Below are 12,088 nucleotides of genomic sequence, written 5' to 3'. Positions count from 1 at the left end.
ATAATGTTAGTTCCTTTGTTGGGATTGCACAAAATAAATGTTATGATTTTAGTTATGAACTAATAGAATATGAACATTTGAACAGGATCTTGAACTGTAATGTCTGTAAAACATAATTTAAATTTTAACAGGAACATTTTGTGATATAGCGCTAGATCCTGTTGGGATCAAATAAAAATGTGTTTAGTATTTGTAAATATTTGGGTGTAATTCAATTCTTCAAGGAAATAATCTTTTAAAAAAGAATCAAAACCAATAAAAAAAATTGCCTTTTTAACGGTATTGTGATATATCATGATATATGGTATTGTGATCCTAGTATTGTGATTTGTATCTTATCGCCAGATTCTTGCCAATACACTGCCCTAGTTGTCTCTATACAATGTAACCCAAAAGCAGCAAATTTCAATGTTGTGTTTTTAAGGTCTGGAAAGTACTTGAAATGATAACTCTATGATGTGATTTATTTATTTATTTTTAATATTATCTCTGCCACATTAGATGGGAAGCCAAAACTACTTACAGAGGGGTGATACATGTAGAAAAATAAAACTTTTATGTCAAAAAAGAAAATTATCGGGTCTTCTCAGGTCAACTCAAGGTACATTTTTATCTTAATCTTTGTCTTGGCGTTCTTCAGACATACTCGCACCAAGTGACTCCCCTTTTTTTCCTTTAATTTCTAAACTTTTTTTCTATCATGAAACATAATTTTAGATGTTTATAGCATAATACAATGTACATCATTAAGATAAAAAGTGAAAAAAAAATAATGACGAGGATATGTATTTGACCCCAGTGATAAGACGAACATGACCCTGAAAAGTGCTTGAATTTAACCTTGAAAAGTGTGTACAAACTCTGTAATAACCAAACAATGTTTCCTCTCATTTTCTTAAGGGGTTAAGTAGTGTGTTTTCTTTTGTTCTTCTGGTGAATGTTATTTGATTGAAACGTCTGCATTTTTGCATACATCAGGATGTTTATGTGATATTTAGATAATAGATCGAAGACACTCAAGATAAATCTATTCATTCATCAAATTTTTTTCTGCCTGTACATGTTTGTGGCAGCTGCTGCAATTAGTCTAATTCAGCTTGCCATGCAAATGCATCACACTTCTCATGAAAACACAAAACCTCTCTTCTTTGCTGTCTGAAAATCATGACCATATTTTTTCAGTGGGAACAAAAACATATTATACAACCCCCTGTAGCTTAAAGTGGAGTAGCTAAATTCTTTGAGGGTTACTGTTACAAACAACCCATAATGCAATGCGCTTTTGCAAAAGTACCGTAATTACAGAGCTACTCTAGTCACTTAAAATCAATTTAAATGTAGGGGGAAAGTTTGAACCACCCTATTTCCCACAGAGTTGGATTTTACCTGTGACGGTGAGGAATATCCAAAGAATGTTGAATCAGAATCAGAATACTTTATGAATTCCAGGGGGAAACTATTGAAATCATGGGTACTATTTATCATGGGTATTTTTTACCATCACTATTCCTCTGCTAATGAGTAGGGCAGGGATGTAAAATAATTGGCCTATTAAAGATCACCATAATGATACTGCTTTATTTTTATTTTTTTTTAAACTGGATAGGAGATCACCAGCCATGATTATTGTAATATAAGTTTCTTCTTCTTGATTTAACTTTTTTTGTAATTACATTTGTACAAAGTCTGAAATTGATGTGATATTTTGAAAGCTCTACCTCTAGATTTCTGGAATGTTTTAAGTGTCTGTCATGTTCTGACCATAAACAAAAGAGTAAAAATACAAATAATTGGTTCCTGTCTCTTAAATGTTCACTAAGAGAACTTTAATTTGAGAGAAATATACAATGACATTTATTGTGGTAGTTATATAGACAGATGGCAATTGTTATGATGATTATAGTTTTGTCCATATAGCTCAGCTGTTGCCTCTTGCTTACGTCACACATTAAAAGCCTTGGAAAAAATACTGCAGTTTGTCTTGGTATTTCTACTACAAGTCAATCGCCCAGACATTGCTTTCCATCTGTAGAACTTGCAAAATATACCTTGGTGGCCGTGGATTTATGTGCTAATAATGTCATCTGTATAATTATATAATTAAGACATCCACATTGTAAGATCATCAGATCGATCAACCTTAGTTAGATGCTGCTTGTATGGTGGAAAAAGGCACTGCTATCCTATTAAAACAACAAAATCCTTTACTCATGGAGAGGTGAAATATGGAGCCTTACTCACCATAATCTCCTTGGTCCTCATGTTAGGGTTTTATGCACACAAGCACCCACCACTCCCAAGCATCACTGCCAGCTCTGAGGTATGACTTACCGTGGTTGTACACTTAATCTGTCTTATTATTTTTCCAGCCCCTGCTCAGTTAATCTCCTTGGCCTGTATTAATTAGACTGAAGCTTTTTTTCAGTAGAAAATCCAAATGCAATGCAGCCTTTTAAAATAAAAAAAAATACTGGAAAATATGTGTTGTAGATATACCACAGTACTTTTTCACCACTCATCAGTAGTTTTTACAGTTGTATAAAAAATTATTAGACCATTAAAGTCATCAAAAACAATGGTTGTGCAATCAAGTACTAACTCCTGTGTGTATCAGCTGACTAAAACAGACAGAAAAGAAAACATGGAATGCCTAAAAGCGCTGTTTTTGGCAGTACAATGCCATAGCTATTGATGTAAGAACTTAAATGATTTTGGTTATTATCAAGAAAACATAAAAAAAAATGGCTAGATATCAGCTCTGAAATTCAACTCTTTTTGTTGTTATGATTATATTTGTCCAAACAAATGTACCCATTAGTTGTACCAGACATTAAAATGAACAAGAAATTGAAGGAAACGAGGGGTGGTCTAATAATTTTTTCAGCAACTGCAGTTGTTCACATATGGCTTAACGGATAGATGTTGAATTACAGGTCTAACAGGTCACTAAGCGGTGTGTTAATTGTTAATGTCATGTTACAACATGTTGCTAAAGTTTTTTGATGCTCATGGGTGTTTCTGTGGGTATGTTATGAGCTTACGTTAGTCTTGATTTCCTCACACTATGATGTGAAATACCTCATCCCTTGGAAGCTCATCCCTCATTGAACCACAGGCGCCAGCATCACTGTCCTGTTGATGTGATTACTTCCTTTTTACCACACTAAGATGATGTCATGGGTGTTGTCCTTTGACCTGACATCCTCCCTGTAGCATAGGTTCAGAGGTTCACTCACGTGTACAGCTGTTTATAAGACAATCGTGGTCCAGGATGTGGTATTTATGGCTGTAGGAAGTGATTGCTGTGCCAGGATGAGTTTAATGAACAGAAATTTGCAGTGAAGTAGTTGTCACAAGTTTAAATATGACAACTAGTTTAGTTAGAATCTACCTGAAAATGTGTTGATAGTGGATGGTGTCTTCAGTGTCTGGCATGAGAACTCTAATATTCCTATTTTTGACAGTGACATCAGGAAATATCTGACTCTAATGAAATAAACTTGTAATACAGATACTAGTCTTGTACCTCAGTGCTACATGAAGCTTTTGAAGAACTCCTAAGTATGTAGTCCTGTAGCATAGTCCCAACCAGGTGCTAAACAAGTCTCCTTATGCTACCAAGTAGTTGTTAAAGTGTTGCCTTCATCTCCAGTGACCCATGTTTTGTGCTGAAATATGTGTCTGTGGTGATGCGTAAGTGTGGACACTAAGTGATGGTTACTTTAAAACCATTTCATTGATGTAAACTGAGTTTAGCAAGTTAGTAGATGGTGACAGGTATTTACCCATAATTTAAACCTGCTATTCTTTTTTGTTTTTTAGTAATTCTTGGTGGTTATCTTTAGAATATTGTTATTCAGTTGATCTGAGTGAACATGAGGCTTTTGCATCTCCTCCTTGTCTGTGTTTTTGGGCTGAATAAATGTACCCTGTGCCATAGATTTTATCTAATCAGATGTATTCAGACAGAAGGGTTAAATATGTGATTGACAGCTGTGAATACTGATGGCTGATGAGAGTCTGTCAGATGCAACCTGGATATGGTGAAGGTGTGCATTTTCAGATCCTGGTGTTTTGTTTTTTTTTCTTTTTCCCCTTTATTATTTTGGTTCCTGAATCTTTAATAATTAATGCATGTTTGTGATTGTCATTATAGTTCTTTTTGTTAATGGTGAATCGTCATTGGAACATACTACTTATACACTAAAGACAGGGTCAGTATTGTGTAGCCGCATACAAATGCAAACTCTGTCTTCATTGTCATACCTCCTTAACAGCAATAAGCATGGTTGAATGCTTTACATTTTGAGGCTGTTTGTGATTGTGGTATCGCTATTCAGCTCAAATGTTTATCAGCTGATCTCTCAATATATTTTAGCTGTAACTCAACAATCTATATTCTAATTAGGACAACATAATCAATTAAAATTAATAATCAACTTGACTGTGGCCTTGTAATCATCTGTAAACCACATTTTCCACTATTAGTCACTCAGTACAATAATCCTCTGTTAAAATATTTCTTAGTGATGACAGCATATTTCTTACTGGAATCATACACAATACAGTGGGAACTTACTTCCCTTCCAAGAAAATTATGCTAAATACCCTCTGTTTAATTCCTCTTTCTATGTCTTCATACATATAATTGCTTGACTGGTTTGCGTAGATATTCAACCACAGGAAACTAATTCCCTTTGCTAAATGCCATGAATCTATTTAGCTTGTCCAGTTTTTAGGAATGTTGAAGAAGAGGGTTTGGGATATGGCTAAATTATATTATGATGAGGTCAACTATGAAATGGCTTAAAAATATTTTGCTGTAGTTCATCACATTTTGATTATTTTCTGCTTTTATATGTATTTATGTCAAACAGACAAACTAATGTTTTGTTTAAAAAAAATAATAATAATAATACCAGATTAGTAAATAAGAACAATGGCACTGACAAAATAACAGAGATTGCAAATGTCTGATAACCATGTAACTGTAGCTTCACTGAATGTGAGAGCATGATTTACTGGTTCTCACCACTAAGTAGTCCTGCTGTCCAAATTACTTTACCTCATGGAGGTAGTTGGGATGAAATTGCACCAAATCCCACAACCACACAAAACTACATGAAATCTTGCAACAGAAATGCAGTACACACTTTTCTATCCCCACTACGCATATACGGTCATGTCGCTCAAAACTAGTCGTGGATGCTAAAGGTATATAGGTAACGTGGACCTTTGTTTATTTTAAAGTTCAGTTCCTAAAATAACTTCTGCTAGTTCCATAGAGGCAGGACTCTTCTGCATTCATGTATGAAGACACACATCCTTCGTCTGCCTCATTCATCATTCCCTGGTTACTTGGATCTCTGTGACTAAGATGCATTTCATGCGTAAACAGTAACATTCCTAACAAACGTCGACTGCTTAAATGGCTCCCAACACGCAATCAACAGTTTGCTGCCAAATGAGTATCATGGCGCAGACTCAGTTACTAAGCAGCTCATTTGGGTAACAAGTCACTCCAGAAGCAAAGCAGCAGATTAATCTTACCAAACAAACCCAGTGTGCAGGCCAAACACTGCTCCTGGCTGCTCTAGGCCCAGAGGGACGGCTCCTCTGAGCACAGCACAGCGGAGGAAAAGGCAAGGCAGGAAATTCTCGGGAAAAACAGTACTTCCCTCAGTTCTTTTGTCCAGCAGGGTCGTCTGCTGACCTAAAGACCACAGAGCAGTCATATAATGCCAACTGCTTAATGATAATCACCCATGTTAGTGAACGGGTCATTGTAATAGAGGCCGCTGCAGTAGTCAGTAGTTCTATGCTCACTACATGTGTTGTAGTAGGGTGTCCCACAGTATGAGAAACTACACAGCAATTCCTCCTATTATTAAATATTTTTTAAAGGGATACATAAGTTTGCTGTGATTGAAGTCTGGTTTTCAGTGAAATATAATACAGATTTTAAGGGACATCTCAGAAGAGTCTGCTACTGTTATGATTATGAGGAGCAGTGCTGTTAAGGTTTTTTAATGAAGCTGAAAACATCATTTTACACCAACATGCTGCAGGCTTTGCTTGTTTTCAAAACAACATATTGTTGATTTAGTGCTTATTTTGCTCATTGTTTTGCAAGTTACTAATTTTTTCCACTTTGTTTTTGATTTAACCTTGTAAAAGCCTTAAATAAGTGCAATCTGAGATAATTTATTTTTTATTTTCAGCAGAAAAGATGAAAAATGCTAAGTAATGTAATCTAAAAGTAATGTGTAAAAATGTACAAGTGCTTTTTTCTTGATATTTTATCATTCATGATATTAATGTATGATTGACAGATGAGCATATTGTGACCATTGATTTATTATTACTTTTTTAATAAAATAATGCATTTTTGAATCCGATAGGACTACCACAATGTATTGCCTCTTAGTGTTGTAGTAAGTCCTACACAACCATATTTTTTCTATATTTTGCTTGTTGGGATGTGGTCACTCTAGGCCATGGCCTTTTCACACCCGAGGTTTTCCCAAACGCCCCTGCAGCAACAGCAGCCCACAGCCAAGACACTAACCAGCTAAAACGAGTAGATTTCACTATGAATTTACTACCAGTACAGCAGAGGCCTGTCTGTGTGTGTGTGTCTGTGCACACACTTGTGCTGGAGCCACTTGTGTCTGTGTGCATTTGCACTCAGGGACAAAGGGAGTATTATACATGCAGTGTAGGGGGAAGACTGTTAAAGCGCTGGAACAGTCATTCTCTGGAGCGCTGTCATATGCACAACACTCCTTCCTAGATCATATGATGAGCATCAGGGTGGGAGAGAAGCATGTTAGGAGCCGTTTTGATAAACTAAAGGCGGGGGTGGGGGGTGGGAGGGTGTCAGCATCTGTTCTCCTCGGGGCTGATTACCATCCTAAAAGTTGAGTCAGTGATTAATTGACTGAATTGAATTGGTTGTTATAATATAAGCTTACAGTCCATTGGTCATGTTCACTATTTTCATTTTACTTAAAATCAAAATATGCTGTTTTGTTTGGGGTCACTACTAAATCTATGGTGTTAATTTCAATAGATCATCAATGAAATGTGGTTGGTCTAACATTAGAAGTTAATCGCCTCAAGATATAGGCTACAGTTGCTAGTGCTGATTTTACTCTCACTAAATTGCCATAAAATACTCATTACATTAAATGGAGGCACAGTGAGATGACTTCATTAATATAGCTCCATTCACATCATAACATTTGATATGGAATATGATGTTTCTGTCATTTATTATCCAGCTGTTTTCACAAAAGCAGATAGAACATAACTCTTGTTAAAGTGTTTTATAAATCTGTTCAGTAAACGTTTTCATTGTCATTGCAATATCAACATGCTTGATTAATGCGTAGCATAAAGCTTCCTGTAGTTCAGTGAATACGGATCATCATTTTATTTAGACACACGATGAATACGCTTAACATGTCAACAATGGATCAATTGAGTAGTGTGAAGTACAACAAATAAAACTGACAGAAGCTTGCAATATTGAAAATATGGGGTATGTACTTCTACCAGGCCTATGTGTTGCTGGTGTTTCTCTGATGAGAGAAGCTGAAATCAAAATAAATGACTTTTTTTTTTTTTTTTTTTTCTCTGAATTTTCCCATTGATTTGAGCTCTGAACAAGCTTTTGCTTCTGGTGTAAATGGTAATGTAAGTGTCCTAAGGTGTGCTCAAACCTCCAAGGTTATTTTTTTGTGAAAGCTGGCTTCACCCTGTGAGGAGACTTTTGTGTCATTCAGCAGCTATTTACAACTTATTTTAAAAGCTCAAAAATATGTTGTAATATGTATGTAAAACATGTCAGGGCTCTGCTTAATTTCACTTGTAGTGTGATCAAAATATCAGCAAAAGGCTGGCTGAAACAAAAGGAACAAATCCAGTCCTGTACAGTCAAACCATGTTAATTATTCAGCATAATGTTAGCTTTAGGACAGGTGACAGTTTCCATCCTGCGGCCTGGGTCATCCTTACAGTGTCCCGGTCTTTAATCATGTCCACTGGTGTATCTGTCATAATCAACTGTTGTACACTAAAGAAAAATACTGTATGTCTCTGTCTTCTTTCATACCAGACAATTTCAAGACAGTTGCACTGGTTTTGCTTTATAGTTGTGCACATTTGCAGATCACGGTAACCCCCAGTGACAGCCCCTCTCCCAGAACCCCCCCACCTCAAATCTAGCCCACGTCTGGGTTAATGCTCTTAGTAGATTTGTTGGAAACTGGCTCCATTCTTTAGATGCTCCTTAAGCTCTCCAGACCCCACAGGGCCCTCCATAAGGCTCTCATCCCCCACTGCTCCTGCTGCCCATTGAGGCTGTGTTAGGACAGTTTCACATACAGACCAACCTACATTTTGTAATTAATTTGAGTACGTTTTGGTATTTGTTCGATGCCATTCAATAAAGAGGGCATTCAGAGATAACTGAAGCAAAGTCCAGTGCAGTATGCTGAAATATTTAAAGCCCAGAGGCACCCGATCAATGACTGAATTGTCTTTTCAGAAACAAATATAAAATCAGGCTGAATTTTTTGAGCAGGATCTTGGGAGAACCACCTTTGGCAGACACCACAGATTCACCTCTGTGTCCTGGTCTCACTGTGACGTTTGCAAAAAGAAGAGGCTGCTTGTAACGGGAAACTCAGGTGATCCTCATCTTGGTGCAGATTATATCCACCTCTCGCTTAGGGGCTGAGGGGTTCACCACAGAGCCTCCAGCCCACAGCATGCTCCCACATCACAAGACTAAATGTTTAGAGGCGCTGCAAACTCCTCCCCCGTCATCAGACACCTGACACTATAAAGCAACTGGAAGGCAACACAAACCTAGATAATTAGATTTCCTATATTCATGAATCACAGACATGACCTTTTTACCTTCATCATGCAACAACAAATTTATTTTTTTTGGTTCCATTAGGATTCCATGACGTAGAGCTAAGTGCAATCTGATGATACTGTATAATATATTTGTTTGTTGAATTTAAAAGGTAAATGTGCTAACTTGCGTAATGTGTTCTCTGGATATGACATAACCAATACTGGGATGAGAATCTGGAGATATCACACTATATGTTGCCCAAAATTAATAATGCTGTCTTTCTGATATTAATTATAAAAAAAAAAATATATATATATATATATATATATATATATATATATATATATATATATATATATATAAGCTGTCCGGTGGAGAAACTCATTCTAGCAAACCTGCTGATTAAGACACAACTGTAAATCTCTTCCACCCGGTGCAGTTTGTCGTGGGTAAACCGCGTTCCACCGGTGATCATCAAAGTAACTTCAGCCTGATGTTTGACCTGGAGCTGCTCTGGAGTCTTTCCTCCACCTGACTGTGACTGTCCCTCTTCCCCTCATGTCCTTCTGCTGTGAAAATCTCTGAGACACGCTGCTGTTATTAACGGACCCAAAGCTATGAGACACGATGTTTGTCACTTGATCTGGACCTGAGACTGACATGATCTGTCTTGTGGCTGCTGTAACTAATAAATGATGTAGAATGTGGCCGTTGATGTGTGACATAGCACCTCTTTATGTTCATCTTATTAATCCTGTACAGACATTGTTCCTTTGTTCCTCCTGAGGCAGCAACGGTATTGAACATTGAATTAAAATATGTGCATTCATACTGTGCATTATGAGGAGTAATATGACCTGACCACTGTCTCACACCTCCTTATTTATTCATATATCTCAACTGATGCAGTTTTTTTTAGCTCATGTTAATATCATTCACATAATTTTATTGAGGCACTTTCTCGTCAGAGCTCATTAAATTTTTATTTAATCTATTTCCAAACAAATTAGAATTTACCACTGGGGATGAGTGTTTGAACTAGAATTAAATATAATTAGATATGGGCAACATGGTTGGTTAGCGGTTTGAGTTTTATCCTGTTCTCTGTGCCTAGTGTTGCCCCTGTTGATGAGGCTGACCACTGAAAAGTAAAGACCAGAAAAGGCACTGATTTTGAACTTTGTTTGACAAAAAGTTGGTAAAGAGTCCCACAGTTTTTTCTGATATAGAAGAAAATCCTTTGAGGTTTTAGTCTCGGATCCCTTGAGAGGACGACTGAGGTTAGTCACAGATGCTACTGTGATGATTGAAGAAACAACCTTGACTGTGTTATCAGCTGTTACTAACTTGTGTGTCTGTGCTGAGTGGGGATGTACACAAAGGCTATGCTGTGGCCGTTGGTGTGTGGTGAGGAAGCTGGCGCTGGGCATCTGTTGTGCAGAGAGGTTAAATGACTTTCACAATGGACAGAAGACAGATACTATACACCGTTTCCACTGGAGTCAGTGCTGTTAGTATGGGTAGATCCTTATCAAACACATCCAACAGTGCTAGTTGGTCGACACAACTTCTCCATTACAGCAGTCCTCACTCGGCAGGTGTGATGTAATATATGGCGGTGGCTGTAAGGTGATTCAGCTAACCAGATGCCACACTGGGTTTCACCAACTTAGTGCTCACATGCAGGTGTGATGTTTCTGTGTTGCGTTGTTGTAAACAAGTCACCAAGTTCTTGTTGGGAGTTTCACAAGTGTACTGTGTAAGGTTCAGTGCTGTGATTATAATAGTGGAAGACAGTTTTAATCAGTTGGCCAGTTTGGACATGATCGGCATCAGCTGCCAATTATTTTACAAGGCTAGTAAACAAAGATGTATGTAGATAAAATCTGTCATTCTCTCTCAGATAGGAGGAGAAAAGGACATCTATCGACTAATAAATGTTATTAAGTGTTCCATGTGTGATCTCTGTTGACTGAATCCAACTATTTGCAACCTAATGTATCCATCTTGGGCTCTTCTAGTTACAGAGCTAGTAACCTTGGCTCATATTTGTTCAATTGCTGACAGTAATACATCTTAATGCTGACTGAATAAATAAATGGATAGTGATATGACATAAAGAATAGGAAAAAAAAGTTAATTTTGAGCTTTTGTAGAAGTATAGTGAGCTCCCCACCCCCTGTGTAGATGTAAATGGCTCGTAGTAATACAAGAAATCATATTTCCAGGTGAAACTAATGCATGTTAAAATATATCTTACATGCTGGACACTTTCAAGTGCACAGAATGCAGTTATCCTTTTCATAACCTTTTTTTCAGGTTTTGGATTTTCTGTGGACATTTATCTAGACACTCGATACTCCTATCTTCTTTGAACAGGATAGTATAGCTGTGTGAAGTTTTTGAAATTACAAAATCACAAAATTGAGCTCATTCCTTTTGAAGGGACTTCTTGCTCAACATAAATATAGTTTTAGTAAAGAGAGTATAATAGATTTAAGTTTTGTCTTCAGTAATTTTTTCATAGATTTATTTTTTGGAACATATTACCCAGTTCTACCGTGGTTAATATGTTTTGTTGGTGTGAACACAGCCTAATAAAACCTTTGTACTGTTTCTCTGTTTATCTGCAGAGGTACATCGTCTTTGAGGACTCCCAAGAGGGTGAGAAGAAGGACCTGCAGGGTCGACTGGTGACATTGGAGTCACACACACGTCAGCTAGAGCTAAAGACGAAAAACTATGCAGATCAGAGTAAGTCTCTTAAATTAGTGTTAGAAAAAACCCTGCCTATGCATATCACATATAGTAGTCAGTGGTCAATATATTAGCTCTGTTATTGGCAGTGTAACTAACACACACACACTCACACATTCACACTGGTCAGTGATGTCCTGTGAGCAGCATCGACAGTTTTGCAGGTCTCGTGACTGGTTGTTACCCTGATGTGCCTGAGGGGAGATGAACTCCTCTATCTGACTTATAAAGACCCTTAGTAACATACTATGCGTGTTTGCTTACCCAGTTAACTAAATGAGCTCTAATAGAAGAGGTGGAATGGAAAGAGTTATTTTTACCCTTAAAAGATGTAAACAGGTTCAGAAAGTCACAGGAAACCTTTCGGATTGTCCCAATCCAGTGGCCTTTTATGTAGTTTTAGCTTGATCTATTTTAATTTAGAAAGGAATTTTAAAAATCAACATGCTGTTTAAGGCACAT

The 12,088-nt window shown here is 37.1% G+C and overlaps 1 protein-coding gene across 4 annotated transcripts in view; it reads left to right on the top strand.

The window, feature by feature from the left end:
* The window catches only part of spag9b (sperm associated antigen 9b), a 42,708-nt gene that overhangs the window by 2,548 nt on the left and 28,072 nt on the right, over positions 1-12,088 (top strand). For all 4 annotated transcript variants that reach the window (XM_030121393.1, XM_030121391.1, XM_030121392.1 and 1 more), the window contains exon 2: positions 11,503-11,623. In XM_030121393.1, coding sequence (XP_029977253.1) covers positions 11,503-11,623 — 121 coding nt within the window. The remainder of the gene's footprint in view (positions 1-11,502; positions 11,624-12,088) is intronic.

This window comes from Sphaeramia orbicularis, chromosome 19, assembly GCF_902148855.1.
Source record: "Sphaeramia orbicularis chromosome 19, fSphaOr1.1, whole genome shotgun sequence".
NCBI lineage: Eukaryota > Metazoa > Chordata > Actinopteri > Kurtiformes > Apogonidae > Sphaeramia > Sphaeramia orbicularis.
Note: the sequence above shows the minus strand (reverse complement) of the source record. Positions and strands in the feature narration are given on the sequence as shown.